General features: G+C 41.6%; 1 protein-coding gene across 5 annotated transcripts in view; it reads left to right on the top strand.

Annotated features, from left to right (window-relative positions):
- SEMA5B (semaphorin 5B) overlaps nucleotides 1–21,205 on the top strand; it is a 269,780-nt gene that overhangs the window by 181,888 nt on the left and 66,687 nt on the right. For all 5 annotated transcript variants that reach the window (XM_039700342.1, XM_039700334.1, XM_039700351.1 and 2 more), the window contains exons 6-9: nucleotides 6,357–6,419; nucleotides 15,520–15,618; nucleotides 16,354–16,567; nucleotides 19,131–19,416. In XM_039700342.1, the coding sequence (XP_039556276.1) occupies nucleotides 6,357–6,419; nucleotides 15,520–15,618; nucleotides 16,354–16,567; nucleotides 19,131–19,416 (662 nt within the window). The remainder of the gene's footprint in view (nucleotides 1–6,356; nucleotides 6,420–15,519; nucleotides 15,619–16,353; nucleotides 16,568–19,130; nucleotides 19,417–21,205) is intronic.

Raw genomic sequence — 21,205 nt, 5'->3', positions numbered from 1 at the left:
TGCAGTGTGAAGCAGAACTAATTGAAGTTTGGCATTCTGTTCTTTTGGTATTAGTTATCTTTTTATCAGACATGGTTATCACAGTTTTAATAAATTACCAGTGTTGAAACTTCAGAAACGGCCTCTAGGGCATTAAGCTACTGTGCTTTATTATAAGGAAGTTAGATTTCAAAAAAGTTATTATTTATGGAGCTCTGTAAATGTTCCTTGTCCTCAAGAGACAAAAACCAGTGCTTCAAAAAGGGAATTTAACTTTCCACTTTTAGACTAAAACAGCAAGTATTTATGGAGAAGTTCTGGAGGATTAAATAGGGAAGAAATAGCTGAAGTGTTGTAGGAATGTTTTCACTGTAAACATCATAGAAATGGAATAACCTCTTAATGGATTTTCTGCATTCAGCCTATAGGACTTCTTTGAAAGATTTTTTTCTTCTAAGTGTTGTAAGACCCAGCATTTATAAATTCCTTTTAAATGCTGCAGCATTTGCCCAGAGAAGACTGCTGCTATGTTATGTAGACACTACAAAGTGTATTGAAACATAGGGAAACACTTGTGACATTGATTTTTCATTATCAGCAAGAATCTATGGGTGATATTTTAGAGGTCTGTTCATCAGTATGGATGGGAATATTGAGGCTGGCATCTTGTAAGGGAATGAACCAGCCTCTGAGCAACCACTGAGGGAATGACTCTGCACCCCAATTTAGCAATCCCTAAGAATGTGATTAAGCTAAACTGGCCTACTAGGGTGTGTAAATATGTGCTTTATTTACACTGAAGTTGGCAGATTCTAAATGCAGGGTGGAAACATAGTCCCTCCATGTTATTCTCTCCGAAGACTTGAAGAAATTCTTCCATACCTTACTGTAAAATGAGCTGATCCAAGAACAATTTATCAATGTAAATAAGAGATTTTTGGCCTGTATATGGAATCTAGGAAGCAAGTTTTTGGGTTTTTTTCAAGAGGTACATTTTTCTGAACATACTAGTGCCTTGTACAGTTACTGGAAAGGAAGATATAAATAAATACACTGGGAAAGGAATAAGTCTGCCAGCTCAGGTCTCTGGTGCACAGTAGCTGTCACAGCACAGCACCTCCTGCCCTCCTTCCTCATGCATAACTCAGCAAAAAGGTGATGTGACTGGCAGGCTCTGCTCGGGGTGCCCTCGCAGCACAAGCAGAGAACCAAAATCACCTCACATTCTGTGGGCAGGCAGAGAAATCTCCTGTGGGCACTGCAGAGGCTTGATGGAAATGGAAACTCCTGTGTCAGCAGTCCCCGCACACCCGAGCCTGGGACACAAGGTGCTGCTTTTGCTTCTGCATCTGCTGACAGTCGCAGAAACCTGAGGAACACAGCACCTTCTAGAAAAAGCTGGCATCTCACAGAATCAGTACCTGATTTGGGGGGTGTTTGCTTGCTTGTTTCATGGTGGTTTTGTTTGTTGAATTTGTTATTTTTTTCTAGTAAGCTTGTACTTGAGGAATATTTGTTTCCTTTCAGATATATAAAATGTGCATTCTGGTATTACACATTTTTCCCCTAATAGGGCAGAACAACATGGTTGTGGGTCTGTCTTCAGGCATGCAAGTGGTTTGCATGCAGCAGTTGTTTCATGGAAGTGAGGTTGGTAAGAGATGGATAGTTTTGTAATAGAACACCTTAGATGTGTTTAACAATGTGTTTAATTGATAAATATGGATGTAGCGTATTCTCCTCCAATCTTAACTTTCCAGTTTTAAAGCAATGTTTTGGTTTTGCATGAAAATCTGCAACCTCTATTGTGCAAGTACACTGCAGGGATTAGTGTATACTTAATCTATACATTCATATTGTGGTGTTGAAGTATAAATTGCTGACCTGAGTGTAAAAGCTGGTCCATAGAAGTCTAAGAATTTTCACATTAACAGTTGAGGATGCACATAACTATTGATAACAGGGCTTGCTAGTGACAGGCAGGTACTTTGGAAGCCAATGCCAGGATGTGCAGGTAATTAAATAAATGTATCTAGAAAGCTTCTCTCAGCAGTGCGTGCTGAATAACTGATGTGACAGCACATGATGAGCTAGAATTCTAGAGCACTGCTGATCTGCAGTCAGAGCTGGTAGCAAACTGTGATGCTTATAATTTATTGGGAGAGACATTAACTCTTTCTTTCTGTGTCCGGATGTGACCTCTGAATATTCAGCTATGCACTTAATAGGCTTAGCTATTGTGGCCCCTTCTGTTAATTTCTAGTCGGGCAATGTCACACTGGGTGGGTGTGATTGTACACTCAAATGCTTCTCTGTGATTGTCTCCTCCATGGGACTTCTAAAAATGCAGAAATAATACACAAACATGCAATTAAAAAAAAAATTGAGAAAAACTGCCTGCATGGAACTCAAGAAACAGTGATGTGAAAGACCAGCTGTCCTTGCAAATAGGCTGCAGCAGGGCAGATTTATTTGCATTTTCAGTTCAGGGACAAAGTTGCTTGTCCTCTGGTGTCTGTCTGCACAGGTGGCTGGGCAGTCCTGCCCATGGTTTGCATGGCTCATCTTGCAGAGCAGCTGCAGCCCTGAGCTGTTCCATGATCTGGGTACCCCCATCCTCCAAATGGGCCATGTGGTTACAGAGGAGGTGTCCAAAGTGGCTGGAAACACTGCTAGAAACTGCATTTCTTCTGGAAATGCTTGAGGGAAGAAATACTTATGAGTTTGTAAGGAGGTAGCATGAGAAGCGGGAGTGCTCTCTATAAGGATGTCATGGGAGGAATTGCTGACACCCTGACAGCTAAAAAGCTGGTTGCTTGGTTGCTTAAGCACATGGCTAGTACATACTGTCCTGTGTTTGGATGTAGCCCTGCTCCCAGGTTTGTCACGTCTTCATCCAGACTGCCTTCCACAACCCATGCCATGAAAATTGTTTTATTGCCTATGGCTCCAGAGATGTGTACTGCTTTTGACTGACAAATGTAGCAGGAGGTATAAAAATAATCCCAGATGTGTTTTCTGGGGCTGGGAAACTGAAATGTCTCAAACAACTGAGAAAATTAATCATAAATTCAGGATGATATCCCAACAGAGTGACCGAAAACATCTGCTGGATACAGTTTGTACCTCATCCAAGTGTGCAGAGGCAGTTAAAGCAGTAAAAAAGCCCAAAAAATAATAATAATTTGGTTTATTGAGGGATATGAGGAAAGGGAGGGGAGGAACCTAAGCCATTGTTCAAGAACCTGGCTTTTGAGAAGCATTATGATCAGGTAAGGAAGCCAAAGTACAAAGCACCTCTTACAGTGCTGCGGTGTTATGCAAGTGTTAAGTAGGTCTGTGCCTCACTGATAAATACATGGGTACACACAGATGCACCCTGGAGAGAGAGAGATCTTTCTGAAAGTTGCTCTGTCAAATGTCCAGTAGTTTGATCCTGGGGCAAAAAGGATCTAAGTCAGAGGAAGAGCATATATTCATCTGTGGAGGAAGAGCTTGGGTTGGATACACCAGTGAGAGGACACAGAACACCAGCATCCCACAGGGAGTTTGTACAGAGTAGCCCAAAGCAACAGAGGTGACAGGGCTGGGACATTTTGACCTGAAAAGACAGCTGATCAGTCAAGTAAAGAAACTGAACAATGCTGGAGTGCTCATGTGAAAGCCCCAGACTCAGAGGTCTGAGCCTAGCCAGGTCCAAGCCACAGCCACAGCCACAGATGTGTGTGGGCTCCTGGGAGCCCAGCACAAGGCCTGGTCTAGTCTGCAGGTCAGTGGATCTTGCAGTGCAAATATTTAAGTGCACATTAGCTGCTTGGCTTTGCAATTATACTTTTATTATTTTCAAGATGTTCTGCTTTGCAGGGTCATGAATATTTTCTTTGAGTCACCAGAGGTCATTGGAGTTACTCAGCCCTCAAGCTAGCTCCCCCTGTCCTGCCAAAGACATGTGTGGGACTTGTAAAACACGCTCTGGCTTGCCATATTGCTTAATTATCCTCTTAGCTCTAATGAGATGCACCCTGACTAATGGTGTAGTCACAAACAACATGTTGCTATAATTTGGGCCATCACTAAGATCTTTTTTATCACTACTCATCAAGGTAGTGCTTCAGAAGGCTGAAGGGCAATGTGCCTAATAAAAGAAAACATTTAGGCACATTAGAACATCGCTGGAGGAGAGCAGTGCTCTGACTAGAGCTATGTGTGCAACATGCCTTGAAGTTCTGTGGTGCAGGTGTTTGGCAGGAAGAGCTGGGTGACCCCTGGGAGGCCAAATCCTTCTGTGTTGCACTGCTGCAATCCCAGATGACCCAGAGTATTTGCAGAGAAGCAGCATCGATTGCTGAAGCAACCAACAATTTTTGTTTTCATTTTCTCCTGTCAAGCACTGTTAAGGTAAACTGGGCTGTAAAGTGGAAAGTTCTGTGTCTCTGGTTTTAAAATGGGAAGAAGGGCCTCACAAAAAATGATCTCTTTCCTGAGTATCTTTTTCTGTTTTTTTTTTAATTAAAATTGTCAAAACTTGAAGGTGCAAAGACACTGTGTTTTAATGAGCATGGGCTAGAGCCATGCTCTAGAGGGATTACAGATCATAATCCTACTGTGCAGTTGCTTTGCTGATGTCAATGGCTGCTGGTAGTCAGCAGGCAAAATTCCTTGCTCTCCTGTGATGGCTTACAATGTAAGCTCTGTCATTCAGTGTCATTCCCTCTCAGGATATGACTGAATGATCCTTTTCAGCAAGGACTTATCCCAGCTCTCACAAAACCACTTCTGAGGCACAAGCTTTTGGCCTCCACCCTGGATTGGATTGCAGTATATGGGAGATATTTCCCAAGTGGCTTCCAAGGAAAGGCCTGTGCTCTTCCCTTCTCTCACCAGATCTTTGCCTGTGCTCATGAAGTCTTTCTTTCAAGTCAGATTGAATGGCATGCTCAGCTAATGGAGAGATAGGGTGTGGATTTTTTTTTTTTTTGGTTGCTTGGTTGGCTGGGTTTTTTTAGTTTTTTTGTTTGTTTGTTTTGTTTTCATTGTTGTTTTTTTGGTTTTTTGTTTGTTTTTTTGGTTTTTTGGTTTTTTAATGAGCTAGAACTATCCCTTCCGCTAATGTTGTATATAAATGCATTTCCTGGCTGATTGCATTTCTTGTAGATCTGAATGAGAGTCTTCATGGACCTGAGCTGGGAGTTGGAAAATTCATCTTCTCTTTTTAGTGGTTTCCCAACTTTCTCCTGCAAAAAAATGAATTTATCATGTGTCAAGAGGACAATTTCTATGGCAGCCTAGGTTTTAAAAAACATATTGGCTGCAATGAGAAGTTCAAGAAGAGTTCAGATCCGGACCGAACTTTGAAGCTATTTCCTTTGTTGGTAATGGACTGAGGAAAATAAAAATAAAGAAAATCTGGCCCTGTTAAGGGAGCTCTGGATCTTTATCTGTACTTTGTGAGCCTGACCTTTCCCTATGTAGCAGAGCTGTTTTTCTGGTACTCAGAATGATGTATTATGTATAGTGTGGATATTTATATGTATTTTCACCTCCAGCTAACAATACCTGCTTGAATTTGTTAGGACTATTTTTAAAAAGTGCTGAAGGGAGGAAAATTGGGGAGGGCACTGAATAGTTGGATATGTTGCTAAATATTTTACATTTAAAAGTTCTCTCTGATGCAGCTTTTCTTGAGTTTTCTTGTGGAGGAAGGGGCCTCTTCATTCTGAAGCAGTCAGAGGTCACTGGGGACCCCACATGCTCTCAGCGTCCAGTCAATAGTGCCCTCGGCCTTAATGTGTTTTACTCTACATCAGGACCTGACCCCACTTGTCTGGCATCACAAATCACCATCAGTCTTTCTCCCCTCTTCCCATCTCTCTGGGTCTTACCTGTCAGCTCCCAGTTTTGATCCAGTTTGATTCACTGCAGGGTTACTTAGAAGGTGATAATCTTGGGGGTAAATTTAAGAAGACCAAGAGATTTGAGCAGAACTGCTGGACTTCGCTGTAGGGAATTTTTCTTTTTGGCAATGAAAGCTGAGGGTTTATACAGCGCTATCCTCTTTAAAAAGAATGTGATGGCTTGGTGTGTGGGGCTTATGTCTTGGACCTTCCAGCTGAATGATGATCAGAAGTTATATTTACATGTAAATTAAAGTTTGTCCTCTGTGAACATTCCAGTTGCCACCGCCTCTGAACTTCTCATCTATTTATCATTTGTGTGCACTGTGAGCACAGTGGGAGTTGGATACATGTTTACTGTCACAATGCTGCTTTTAAATTGGGCTGTGTAAATTGGCTGGAGATGCTTGCTTTTGTTTTGGGAGTCTCTAGACATGGTGGTTGGTGGCATTCTTGTGTGACTTGTGCACTTTGGTTTTTCAGGCAACAGCATGGGGTTCAGATGAAGACACCAGGAGGTCCTGTCAAAGTAAAGGGAAAACAGAGGTAAGTTTTGCTTTGTTACAATGATGTTACGGGTAAATATATTTGCAACATGTGAAATCCACACAGAGGATGTCTGACACCAGTTCGAGCTTGCAAATTTGCAGCAGTTTAGCTGTACTGCCACATGGGTATAAGCACCACCAAGCAAGCCACTTCAAAGGCCCCCTGTCCAAGTTATTACACTTGCTCTGCATGAAATTTAAAGGTGATTTCGCTGCTGGAGAGGACACAATTTGTGACACATCAGGGAGCGGAGTGGTGGCAAGCCAGGGGTAGCATCCTGCAGAGGGATGTGAGGCCAGGCAGGCTGGCTTAGCCCAGGTCCTCAGCAATGAGCCACTGGTGTTCAGCCACGTGGGATTCAATGTTTGCTTGCAGTTGGAGTTCCTAGTTGTAGAATTCCCTGGAAAGTGAGAATTGAATCTGCTCGCACACTGCAATCTGTTCAGGTTGAATATCACAGAGCTGCTTGGGAGGCAGGTGCACTCTGTTAAACTGCATTTTAAAGTAGGAATTGCTTGAACTTGCACATGCTGTCCCAGAAGTTCGGAGTTTGCAGGCATTTCTGATCCAGCCACAGGGCCTTTCCACCCTTCTTCTGAGAAGCTAAAATGAAGGCATCTATCTAAAGGCAGGATTTTTTTTTATTTTTCAAATGTGAAATTCATGCACTTCAAAAAGCTTCATTCCTCAGCTGAGAGGGTGTCTATTGTCTTTAATACAACTCTGCAAAGAGCTTTCAGTACAAACCAGAGGAGATGAGCAAACGATAAGACAGAATAAGCACAATCTTTTCTTAGATACAGGCAATCAAGCAGAGTGACTGTGTGGCTGGCCCAAAATGCTGGAATCTGCCACATTCCAGTTTGCTGCTTTGAACACAGGATTACCCGATCCATTGACAATTTTGTTTTTATATAATAAAGTTAATGTGATTACTGTATCAACTTGTATGTACACAAAAAAAAATAGCTTGAGTTTTGCCAGATAGGCAACAATTTTCTTCATATAGCTGTGGAGAACTGGAGAATGGGAATTCTAGAACATCCGTTAGAGTTTCAAGTAGAAACTACATTATGCAGGAAATCAACACAGAGGCAAAATGGTTGGGATGGGCAAACACCAGACATGGCCAGTAATGAGAAGGATTAGGACAGAATTGAAAAACACCAAAATTCAAGACATGAAGAATTTTGGAATTTGTGGTATTTGCACCTTAAACATGCAAAGAAAGGTTTTCCTCTTTTCTTCTGTTGTAAAGTCTGTTAGATTTAAGTTGTGTCCTGCTGTTTGTGAAGAATTTGTATTTATAACCTGGAAATATTTTGTCAACCACTGGATAAAGCCATACTTTACCATGTGACTGAACAAATTCTAGGGTAATTTAAATCTCTTTGTTACTGTTATGCCAAAAGTAAGCGACAGTCTGAGTATCTTCACTGCTGCCTTCTCACACTGCAAAGGGTTTGCAAAAAAATGTCAAGAGCATAATGCTCTGAACTGCTGAGTTTATGTTGATTGTGACACAGAGTTTGAAATAATTTGTTAGACGCAGTGCTCATGAGTGAAGTTTGGAGGAATGGTAGTCAAGCAGGTTGTTAGGCACTCCTTGACATACAATTAATGGCAAACAAAGGTGTTGACTAAGACTCTGACAAGAAGACAGGAAGCTAAAAAGGCAGAAGGATTCTGAAGTAGCTAAGTAAACACTGATCTCCCAGGTCTGTATCTACACTACCCTGTGTGTCCACAGCTGAGTCCCCTGTACATTCATTGTTAGTTATACTGCAGAGAAATGACTCAGCAACAGCTCAAAAAGACCAAGTTCAGTCTAAGCAGCTGATGAAGTGCTCTGCTCCAGCTAAGCCCAAATCTGACCCAGGATCTCTGCCCTTGGCTGGGTAAAGGCAGCAGGTGAGGGCAGCACCATTGTGAACACTTCTGATTCTGCTGTGCAATGGTGGTACAAGGTGCACAGCTCTGTCTGCCTCAGCTCTGCTTTGTCAAAACTTGACTAATGGCAGGTTCCTACCCAGCACAGATGATTTGATGATAAATGTGTTCTGGATTGTTAAACTCTTAGATATGTTGTGATAGAGGCCAGAAAGAAGGAGAACCTTTGGATCATACATTAATTTACAGTGTGGTTTGCCTAAGTTGCTGGTATATTTTCCTTGCCCATTTAATAATGTATGTATTTTAGGTGAAGCTTTCAAAACTGGCTCATGTATTAAAATGCCTTTTTTATTGTGCCTGATAAGTATAAGATAATAAGATTCTTCTTGCTGCTTAGAAATTTTCTTCCTAAAATGAACAGAACTGTACCCTAAGAAAAATAAGAAGCATAAGAATAAAAGCCACAAAATGCATATCACAGAAGTGCAATTATTATGATATAATAGTCACTTCCCATTTGAGTACCTATTGTCTAGAGAAGAGGCAGATGAAAAGTCTAGGTCTTAGATAAAAGGTTAGAAGGTCCCTTTTTTCTGACACCTCTGGCCATGAATTTCTCTTGCTTGTTCCTAAACAGAGCTCAGTGCCCATGTCTGTCTGCTGTACCTTTTTGAAAAAGATGGAAAGTGTTGCACTGAGGGCCTGAAGCAAATGTGCTCCCTGTGCTTTGCTGGATTGTTCTAATGGCAGATTACCTTCCCTGGTAACACATACTTTGTTTTTAATTTGGATCTGGTTTCATTTTGCCCTTCTTTGCTAGATTAAAGAGCCCTTTAGTTATCAGTATTTATTTTTTACAGAGGCACTTATATGCTCTTTTCAATGCAGTACTGTGGCTTTTTGATAAAGTAAAAAGATGAGTTCTCCAAGTCTTTTTCTCTAAGTCATTTTTCTACTGCCCTTGAATACTTTTTGTCTGTTTTCTGCACACTTCAATTTTTCACCTGTATTCCCTTGTCAATCTCTCTAATGCCTAAGTGTGATTAAAACAGCCTTCCACCCTCCTCAGCTCATATACATGGCAGTTTTGTAAGCTCCTCTGCCACAGGAGATCATGCAGAATTTCCTGGCCAATGTGACCACTAAATCCTTTCACAGTTACTACACTTGGGATGAAATCTCCATGTTTATACATAAAGCGCTTTTGTTCCTCTTTCTTTAATGCATAGTATCTTTATAAAATGGGCTGTTGGCCTCACTGATAGTTGCAGCTTTTGCCATCTTTAGGTTAAATGTTTGTTAAGAAAAATGTTGATACTGAGCTGGTGCCACCCCAGCTGGGGCTCCACTAGGACAGCAAGTTTATGAGTGATTTCACTTTGAGGATTTTTTTTATCACAGTAATTTATCAGATTTTAATCACTTAATGTATAAGTTCCTGAACCTGATTTTAAAATTAACTGTCTGCAATATATCATGCAGTACTAAAGCAAACACCTCAGAAAATTCTCTTTCATTGATGTTATTTTTATCAACTAAAACTTGTGGTTTCCTCTAAGAAGTGTTCATGTTTTGCTTGCTCTGTCTCTGGAGAGCCGTGCTGGCTTCCACAAGTAATCATTCTCTTTTTTTGCAGCATTTATAAAGTGTAGCATGATCAATCTCTTTAAACTGTCCCCTGGAAAACATCCACATTACTGAGACAGTGCAGAGAACAAAGTCAGTGTTGTGTTGCCTTTCTTTGTGTCTTCCAAATGAAATCATCCAGAGGTTGTAGTTAAAATGAGTGATGGATAGAGCAGGAGGGGAAGAGATGTATTTAATTTCATTAGGAGTTGCTCAGTTCCTAGTTTGTAATTGGTTTGTCTCTGCATAACAGTCACCATCAACCACATCTAAGGAATTTTGCCTAACATGGACAATTGTGGCTTTTTCAACATTAGAACTTTGGTTTTTCTTTTGTCTAAGCACCAAATTATTTGTTAATGTTCCAAAAGCAGTACACCATCATTTTAAACTGTGAAAACAACAGTGAAAATAGCAGCTCTTACATTCTGCCCTAAGAGCTTTGTGTAGCCAGGAGGAAGATGATGCACTAATAGCATTTCTGGAGCAAGGAAGAAGTGAGATTAATAGCTGATGGGCATCCAGCTGGGTTGTCCCACTGTACTGCCAGTGGGACATCCAGCTTCTTCCTTTTTTCTGTGTGGTGTCCTGTTGCTGTGGATGCACAAGGTTACAGGGAAATCCTAGCCAAGGCTTCAGCCCAGTGGAATAGGATTTGTGCATAGAAATTGCTGAGCTAAAGGAGGATTGAGCTATTTCAGTCCTTCCAGTGGCTATGTGTCACATAGAGGATGCTTATCTGCTTATCTGGTGGAACTGGGAAACTCCACACCATTTAAGAATAATAGGCATCCAGGTAGGAGAGGCACCATAGAAATCCCAGGGGAAACAGAAATAGCTGGGAGGCCATCAACTATTTTTATCCCCTTTGTAACTGTTCCTAGAGACCTGAACCTACATTCCTATTACTTCTGCTATCAGTGCAGAATCAGCCCCCAAATAAATTTGATTAGGAAATCTATTAAAGAACATTTGGCTAGAAAAATCATTAGAAATTCTCTTTGCTATCTGTTCCACTCAGAGGAGAAGGGTAGTTTGGCTGGGGCCTTGGCTTAAACTGAGTAACAGACTTGCTTGTCCAAAGAAGTAAATACAGATATCTGAAAGTGTACCAATAGCAGGGCTTAAGAACCAAATTGGGTCTTGATTATTTTTTAATAAATTGGGATAAACTGCAGCAGATAAATTAAATGTTTGCTGTGCTCTAAAATGTCACAGAAGGGGTAACTTGGAGTTCTGCTGGCTGATTCTCTGAACTCCAGGTTGTGCTCCAGGAGTCTGTGTTTCTCTACTGAGCATGGCAGACTGTCTGCAACAGCCATTTTTCTCATACAGTGTATAACTGTAAAATATATCAGTATGTGATGAAATAGTGTTAACCAGTAATTAAAAAGGAGATCTCTGACAACAGGGCTTGGGTAGTTAATTTAAACTAGAAAGCCATTAAATTAGTGCCTATATATAGCTATGCTTACAAAGAAAAATGCATCTGTACAATGAGATCAGGGTTTATAACATTTTAGAAATCTGGTATTAAGAGATGACAGAATAAACAACTAAGAAGCATCTACAGCTGTCTTATTTGCAGCAACCTGAAACTTTTTGAATTTTACCTCAAATGGAAGCTGCAGGAGGTCAGCCCCTCCATTTGCTGAACTGTCCACACGAGTGAAGGCAGTACAGGGCACCACTCTTGCTTCTCAGGTTTGAATTGTGCTCTCAAAATAACCTGATGTCTCTATGAGCTAGAAAGAGACCTGGTCCTGTCCACAGTCATGGACATAGAGCATTCACAGACAGTGCATGAATAGTAATTCTAAATACTGAAAAAAAAAATTTAAATAAATGATAGTATGCCTAAACTGAGGAGGCAGCAGGAAGAGGCTTCAGTGCAGTTTGTTCTGACTGTGAGATCCTGTGGCCTGTAGTGTTGAGCATTAGCAGTCATGGCCTCTTCGTTTTGAGGAAAACAAGGGTCATTAGACTGGAGAAAAGTGATACCTTCTAAATTTATGGCCCTATCTCAATAAAGGGAGGAGTACCAGGTAATTTTGGGGAAGAAGCAAGAACCTCAAAGTATGTAACATGTAATTCATAAGAAAATCAGAAATATGCTTAATTCTTTGGCAGTGAGCCACAGGTTTTTATCAGCTCTGCCATATATTTAATAATAATCCTAACTAATATAACTAAGTTATTCTTATTAACCATATAAATATGCAGTCTTCCCCCTTTATTTAAAACCTTAATCCCTTTATCCCTGTAATATCTTCTGGTGATGAGATTTGCAGACTGATCATACACAGATTTAACTGTCTGCTCCATAATGTGAGAGCAGGATCCAAATATTGTCTTGTCTGGACAGAGGTGGATTCAAACTTGCCAAATTTTCTGCTTATATTACAGCCCATCTGATTTTTTCTTCCTGTGTGCCTAGAGTTTTCCAACCACATGGAAGAAACTGCATTAAATAGCTCCTATTTTCTGTAGGGGTTTGTGAGATCATTTTACTAACCAGTTGCCTCAGCTATGACTTGTTGCAGAGATCACTTTATTGAATGACTTTTCAGAGCAAATCCAGGCTAGTTTAAAGAACACAGAGGAGGGTGTTCCTTGCTATTTGTTTTGAGAATGGGGATGCAAGAGGATCGAATTAAATCTCATAGACACTGTATTGAGAAAAATCCTGCAAGCTGGAGCATTTAAGTGGTTTTGTTTCTTTACTTTTTTTGGAGACTTCATAGCCTGATGTGACTGGCCATGGGCAGAGCAATAAGAAACACGAGGTGAGCACTGTATTCTGCTTTGGGCCAGGCAGGCTGGAGAGATGTGGCCTCGTAGTTGGACCTTTGTGTGTCTCCTCTAACCCAGTGTGTCACCACAGTGAGGTTGGCACCTGCATTGTTTCCATTCCCCCAGCTGAGAGAGCAGGGCAGACAATGTGCATCTGTTTCAGAACATTACCTTAAGTGTCTAAATTGCTTTGAGGCCAGTGCATGAAATGAGCATATTATCACTGCTCTTCCTCCAGGAGGATGGAGTACTGCTACCATCATCAGTAAGGCAGGTCTAGGGAAAATGCCTGCTCAGTTAACTCCTAGGAACAACTACAGGTGGACATGGTCCACATCTAGCAGCATTGTTTTTAAGCAGTAAAAATGAAGCAAAAGTGTGCAACAGATTAATCACTGCCAGAAGTCTGCAGCACATGACATTTCACAGAAATTCTTTTTGTGTACTATCTTCTCATCTGGAAAGTTTTTATAGAAATTGAAGTTTGTTAATCTGTAATTCAGCTCTGTGCAAGTAAAGGGAATTCTGCAAATTTATATTTTATATTTTTAGGATTTTATATTTTTGCTGGGCAGGGCTTTAGTTAGGAATACATTGTAGTATCTAGGCAGGAAAGGGTCCAGCAGCATAACTGGTCTTAGCTGTTTTAGGTCAGAAGCTGTGCTCAGACCTTGCACAAAGCAGAGAATGGTGGCAGTGGAGGGGGAGCAGGTGGGTACTCTCTTGTGTGAAATTTGAGTACAGAACTGCATTCTAGGTTAGATGGCAAATCAATCATCTTCTGAAAACAACACTCTGTTGGGAGATGACCTAATACTTTTTTTTAACAGCATTTGTTCAAGAATTTTTAGTACTTTGCAGTCAAATATATAGTGGTCCTAAAATTATGTGGGATTGAATAACTGTACTCTACAGAAAGAGGAATTACTTAACCCAGTCATGAAATGCAGACATCTCTAGGGCAGGAAGGAACTGACAGGGCTCCCAGCGCCATGCAGCAATGACAAGAGAGGGCAGAGAAGATGGCAAGCCCTTTGTCTTGTTAAAAGAAGCAATGAGACCACTATTCTCAACACACAGCAGGTGGGACAGTGCTTCTCAAGGTCCTGTTTGATGGATTGATGCACTGTCATCCTGACTGATCTGCTTCTGAAATAAAAAGGGTTGACTGAGCTATGAATCTAAGTTCTCATTTTTGGGTGCCGGGCATTGGGTATCTGAATCCTGCTGCCCCTCAAGACTGGCAGCATGTGCTCTGTGGCGCTCAGTAGCCTCTTTCCAGACTGGGCAAGTGCTCCTGGGCTGGCTCTGGAGTGGAGTCTGTGCCATTCAAAAGCAAGGATCACATATCATGTCCATGCAGTTGCCATCTGTGGCTAGCACTGGCAGCTTTCCTGTTGGATCCTTTCTGTACAGCAAATGAAACAAGATAGTGTGTAATCCAGCTAAGCAAGCCCCTTCCTTTCCAGATGATAGGGAGTGTTTTTACACTGCTGAGTCTTGCAAATGAAGTCTTCAGGGAAATGATCAACAGCATGGAGTGCTGTGAGACGGGAGCTTGCTGAATGATTACTGCTTACAGGAGGGAGAAGTGGTGTCTGCAGCTATAGGCTCAACTTAGTGGCAAATGATGATCTATTGGTGAGAAGAAAGCAAAGCAGCCCGGGTAACCCAGCTGAGGTTGCTATTTTTTAACAAGTTTCCTTTTCTGTTTAAGGTATAACATAATAGACTTTCTTCCCCTGGAGCCCAGTGGGTGCCAGTCATTGCTCATATCCTCTCCTCTGGGGGCCTGGGGCAGGCAGGCTGGTGCACAGGGCTCACTGGGGCTCTTTGGGTGATCCTTGGGGCAAGTGGCTCTGCAGCCTCTTGCACTGCCTCTGGGAATTGCATACTAGTCTTTTACCTCCCTTTCCCTGTGTGTATTGTTAGGAAGTTCCTGCCTTATGTGGCCTCCTCCATCCCCACATCTTAACTCCAGGAGATGCTCAGTTAGCCTGATTTGCACTCCACAGGTCTCTGGCTGTAGGTAGAAAGAGAGACCCTGGCTCTCTAACAATGTGAAGGTGATTTTCTGATCAAAAAGGCAACTGCAGCCTTGTGCTGCCACCCCCACAGCAGGACCCCTACATCCTTGGGGACTGGCATGTGGAGGGAGTTGCCTATTGGTACCAGCAAGTGGTCGAGCAACTGAGACTGGGAACTTGCTATTCCTCATTGGCCTGGCCTGAAAGAGAAACTCCTTCTACCATGGAAAATCCTGAGCACACAATCCTCTGGGAGGCAGGAAGTAACAGCCTGTTCAAGCATGAGATTCTTTGACCAGCCTGGTCTATTAAAGAGAAGTTCCTGCTGTTTTCCTGCTGGCACTGGTTTGAATTATAGTGCAGACAAACCTGCTGTCCTTCAGTGGAGTTGGTGTCTGGGTAATGTTTTCAAAGCTGCAGCATTACTGGGAAAATAGGTCAGAAGTATCATCGTGGAAAGAGGGAAAATTTCTCCTCCAATCTGAGCAGAGCACAGAAAGAGGCACTTGTAGCTATGACAAAATTGACCTGATGGCTAACATCCTACCCCAAGACTGTGCAGGGCTATGGTTAGAGAAATAACCAGCAAATTGGGCTTGCTCTCCTAGACTGCTGGCTCCCTACAGCTGTGCACTGCTTGAGGCAACAAATCTCAGCCCAAATTAGAGCTAAGGAAGGTGCATTCCTGCTGCAATACAGGTGTTTTTGATGTAATAATATTTTCAAAAATCCTTTGTCTCTGTCTTGTGTCCCTTTAGGAAGAGTGCCAGAACTATGTCCGAGTGCTGATTGTTTATGGCAAGAAGGTCTTTACCTGTGGTACCAACGCCTTTTCACCAGTGTGTTCCAGTCGACAGGTATGTTCTGCCTCTTTTGCAGTGATGGAGAGGGTTGGATACATGCTCTGGGGAAAGACAGTCATTTGGCAGGTTATCATGGCTGCACAAAATATGTTCTACATGCAGCTGACTGAAATTATGTTGGTTTTCTTCTTTGGGCTGCTTTGGGGCAATGACTGTATCTGCAGTTGGGGAACAAAACATTCATGTTATGGGTGAGTTTGGTCTGGAGAAAGTGCTGCTCATGTAAACCTTGGGTATGGCACTGAAAATGGGGAATATGGACAAGCTTAGCTGTGAGTACCTCCTGAGCTAAACACTTTAAAGTTTCTTTTAAATAAAGGGCAAAACTCCCTTTGGGTTCACAGGAGGCAGGAGCAGGTCCAGAGAAATGTTTATTTGTATGTTTGTTTAAGGCCAATGTGTATTCAGGAGGTGTCTACAGAAGATTAAAAACCTGCACTTGCACAAGGAACACCTGATTGCACCAAGTGGGTTTGGGCTTTATTGACTGGGGAATAACCCTTTGTACAAAGCAATAGGATCAGTGAGGTTCAGACACAACTTCTTACATTGGCAAATGTTGGCTGTAAAGATCAATTTTCAGTCATCACTAAGATTACATTCTCCAAGCTACCTGATTTTTAAAAATCAGGGATTTGCTCATAGGTACTCATGGGCAAACCAAATTCTTTATACCATTAAGAAAGTCAGATGCTCTTTAAATTTTCTTCTCTCTCCTTTTAAATACAGGTAGGAAATCTCAGCAAAATCATTGACAGAATTAATGGAGTGGCTCGGTGCCCATATGACCCCCGGCATAACTCGACAGCTGTGATTACATCACGAGGAGAACTCTATGCTGCAACTGTGATTGATTTTTCTGGACGGGATCCTGCTATTTACCGCAGCCTTGGAAATGTTCCCCCACTTAGGACAGCACAATACAACTCCAAATGGCTCAATGGTAAAGTCATGTGGGTCACATCTGAGCAAGAGATGTATTAAAGTCAGCTTGACAGGCTTGTAAATCTTTCTCTCTCTTTTCATATTGAGATCCAGAGTTATGATGGGGAAGGGCTTCCGGAGCAATAATCAGTGCAGCTTAGAAGACATTTAAAAAGAGCCTGGAATTATTTCAGAAAAGTTGATTTAGAATATAGAAAGTGGGTCTTATAGGCTATTTAACATATATATGGGTCTCTCTCTTGTGAGATGACCAATACATCATTTTAACAAGAAAACCACTCAAAGATTTGAAGATCAAAATCAACTTTAAGCATCATATTGTTGACCCAGTTCTGCAGAGTGATAGGCACTCTTTACTTCCCCTGACTCAGCTGAAGATGCCTGGTTTCAGTGCAAGACCACTCCAAAAATGAGAAATTTCACAGCATGTTATGTTCCATGTGAGTCCATGCTGATGTGGATTTATAGTTATTAAAAGCAGCTCTTACCCCAGTGTGATAATACCCTGCATCAAACAAACTATAGAATTTCAACCAGCAATCCCTGCACTGAGTCCACACCTTCCAACTGGGGCAAAGCACTTCTAGTCTGAACAGACTGTAGTGATGGAGACCCCAATATTCCCCTTATCTCCTTTTACCCAGGTAAATTGACCAGATACTTGAAATATTTCTATTAGATTTCAGGACATTTCAATTAAAGATAAGAGCAGTGGGACTCTCTGGAGCTTAATAAGACTGAACTAGGCTTCTGCAGGCATCCTAAAGTCAGTATGAAGACCTAGAGTGCAAGAAAAAAGATGTCATCAGGAAAGACTGTGAATTAGGACCCACAAGCATCATAGCCCATACACACTCATTGGAAACATGTTCCTCTTGTCTGTGCATGAATGCAAGATTCAGAAGAATGCCACATTGGAACTGGGGAGTTTAATGAAGACAAACAGTAACTGAAGTTCTAGTATGTGACTGGAAAAACTAATGTGACTCTTGGATTTATAACATTGTGCAGCATTGGTGACATTGGAGTAATTTTCTCCTGTTCTGGCCACTTTTCAACAAGAAACAGAAAACCTGAAGGTGATTCAGAGAAGAGCCATTCAGTGATTTGAAACTTGGAAAGCCTGCCTCACAGTAAGAGCCTTAAGGAGCTCAATTTATTTATCTTTCTGAAAAGGAGATAAAAGGTGTTTTGTTCATGATATGGAAGTACTTACATCAAGAGAAGATTTTGGAAAGGATAAAGTTCTTTAATCTAGCAGACAAGTCATGACAAGAACCTGTGATTGGGAGCTGAAACCAGATAATGTCAAATGGGAAAAGAAGTACAGGTTGCAGCTGGGTCAGTCTTTAGTGATTTGAACAAGTCACTGAGGAAAGTGATGGATGTAAAGCCAGGTGACATTGTCCACTAATATCAGATCTCCTTCGAAAGATGTGGTCTAATTCTCCTGTTAGCTACAGGATCTGATGGTGGAATTACAGGGTGAAATCCTCTGGCTTGTGTTAGACAGAAGGTCAGATTGGGGATCACAATGGTCCCTTTAAGGTTCATGGTTAGTTTGAAGGAGAAAGTTTGACAGGAGATGATTTGCAATGCCCTCCCCTCTGTACCATCATCTGCCTCCCAAACTTGCCTTGCAGCAGCAGTGGGCTGCCTTTCTTTGTTCTCCTTTCACTCCTGGGCTGCAGCTTTAAAGGAATCCTGTCTTTGCTTTATTCTTCTTCCTCTGAGTGCTACTCAGAAATGAATATTGTAAAAACACCTTATTAAACGAACAGGTTTGGGGAAGGTCTGTTTGTTTGGTCAAATATTATTCATTGGCCAAACTTTTCCTTTTACCAATGAAACTTTCAGGATAAAAGACTGTACACTTTAAAGCTTTGTTATATCCCCAATTAAAATATTTATTACTAAATCTACTAAATTCAAAGTTCTTTTCAATTCTTGTGAAAATAATACTGAAAATTTTAGGAGAAAAAGCATTAAGGAGAGCACATTTCACTACTGTCAGTCTCTGGCGTGGTTTTGTTTTATGGACATAAGATAATCTTTTGTGTCTAGAAACTGGAAAGGTTTGATGATAAAAGCCAGATGTGACAGTGCTGGGAGAGTAGCTTGAATGTTTCAGTGCAGCTGTCTGGGGAATCGGGCGGATGCACACAGCATATTTAACACATCATAAGGTCCACTTCAAAAGTGAATAGGTGAAGCAGCCCAATGGGAAGGCTTTACCTTGTAAAATGAGTATAGGTACAGAGAATAGTCATGCATATGCAAAGAGTTGAACTCTGCTTTCACTGAAATCAGTAGCAGCTTTGCCAATGAAGTGGAGAAACAATGGGGCCTTTCCAAGATCTGAAAAAAGGTACTAAAGCTATATCCTCATATATCATTATTCCCATCTACTGTTTTTATGTCCTCTGCTGACTCCAAACTCCCTGTGGTCCCAGCTTTGACAGGCTGCATAAATGGAGCTGGCAGCGCAATGCATTGAGCAAGTCAGTGAGCAAGGATTGATTTCTAACCTATATAAATCTCTTCAAATGTTTGTTTTTCAGAGCCTAACTTTATTGCTGCCTATGACATCGGCTTGTTCACCTACTTCTTCTTCCGTGAGAACGCGGTGGAACATGACTGTGGGAAAACAGTGTACTCTCGGGTGGCAAGGGTGTGCAAAAATGATATTGGAGGGAGGTTTCTGCTGGAGGACACATGGACAACTTTCATGAAGGCCAGGCTGAACTGCTCTCGTGCTGGAGAAATCCCTTTCTATTACAATGAATTGCAAAGCACCTTCTACCTTCCTGAGCAAGATCTGATCTACGGTGTCTTCACTACTAATGTGTAAGTTGCACTGGCTTTACTGCCCTGCCTCTATCCCCAGCAGTCTGAGACTGACAATGTATTGATTTTTCAGACAGTCTGAGCAATCATTTTTGAAAGATCATTTGGTAAATGTGAAGGAATAGATAGATCTGTGTTATCCATCATGACAACACAGCCTTAGGACAGTGTTTTTAATTCATGGTTCACAAATTCCTGGAGTCCATAAAAGGTAACTGTGCAGTTTTAGGGTAACTTAATTTGATACAAAACTGGGCATTGACAGACTTCAGACTTTTTGTAGGGACAGTCCAACTTGTGTACTTTAGAGAGATGATCTAAAAATGACCCAACAGAAACACATCAATTTCCAGCCAAACTAATTGCCTGGTCAATCTGACATATTTGTGTGAACACTGGAGCTGGCCCATGAGATGGACAGGTGCACACACTTGGGAGAGGAGGGCTGGAAGGAGAAGAATGAGGCACATGGGATCACAACAGCCTAGACTGAAAACATCTATTGCAGTTGAACAACACTGTAATAGCAAGGTCATGAGTGCCACAAGGCATTTAGCATTTCCAAGGCAGGATGAGGGGGGCTTTACCACTGCCAGACTGTTTGAGGTCCATAAATCAAAAGCAGCCATGGAACTCAGAGAGGAAGGTATGATTTCTGATACTTCATAATCACCTCTTCTTGGCTTGATATTGAAAAAACTTGTAATTGGTATGATTTAGTGTAGCTGTGAAAGCAGAAAGGAGAAGAGGAGTTAATTAAAAAATATATTAAAAAACTCATAATGTATATTTTTAAGTCAGGAAAACTCAAATAACTTTTTCTCTGATGCCTAAGGCTAGGATGATAAGTTTCAAGCTATAACCAGTCTGCATGGTATTGAGTTTCAATAATAGATGTTCTCCAGGGGGGTGTTAGCCTGACGTGTAAACTAGAGAATGAAAATCTGAGTAGTTACTCCATATGGCAAATGCTCAAAGTGCCCTCCTTGTGCTGGGCAGCCAACTTGTTTGGGGTTTTTGTATGCAGTGCTGTCCAATATGAATAAGGGCCTGTTCCCAGGGAGCCCACAGAAAACCAAAGCAGTGAAACCCTGCTGAAGTACAAACCCTCCTGTTTTAATGTGTCACCTGCTGATGTGACAGGGCTTGAACTTCAGCCCTTGAAGTCACAAAGCCTCAGCCCCAACTTCTTGAGCTAAAGCGCTGTTGGGAGCCTCACTGTGAGTCAACAGAGCCTGAATGTTCTTCCCCCTCTGTAAATTCCAAGAAATAGGTAAGTGTTTGGCCACTCTCATCCCTCTTCCATGTTTTGTCTCTGTTCCACCATTGCCAATGTCAGTCAAAAGTGAGCCAGCAGAGAAGCAACTAGAAAAAATAAACATGATTGAGCACTGCACCTTGACTGTGGGCTAGGGGAAGATCTGTCCTCAGATTGAAAGGCAGATGAGTCATTCTTTAAAAACATTTTGAGGATATTTGCCAAACTTCCTGAACATTAAAAGGAAATCTGGCTAGTGTTTTGGGCACTTGAGCTGACCCCCACCCCTTTTTCTTTTTTTTCAGTGGGAGAGGGCTTCTGTGCCCATAGTGATAATTTTTATCTATCCATTTGTCCATTCACCCAGCCAAGAATGGAAGTTGGAAATGAGTAAACCATTAATAACTGTATTTTATTTATGAAATTGTTGACATTTTTGGACAGTCATGGGGTGACATAGACTAGCTTTGGCTGGGACAGTTCTCATCTGTTGTGTCCATCTCCCAAGTTTAACATGAGATGTGATGAGTG

Source organism: Passer montanus, unplaced genomic scaffold (assembly GCF_014805655.1).
Source record: "Passer montanus isolate IOZ18808 unplaced genomic scaffold, ASM1480565v1 scaffold1, whole genome shotgun sequence".
Classification (NCBI taxonomy): Eukaryota; Metazoa; Chordata; class Aves; order Passeriformes; family Passeridae; genus Passer; species Passer montanus.
This window is presented reverse-complemented; position numbering and strand designations above follow the sequence as displayed.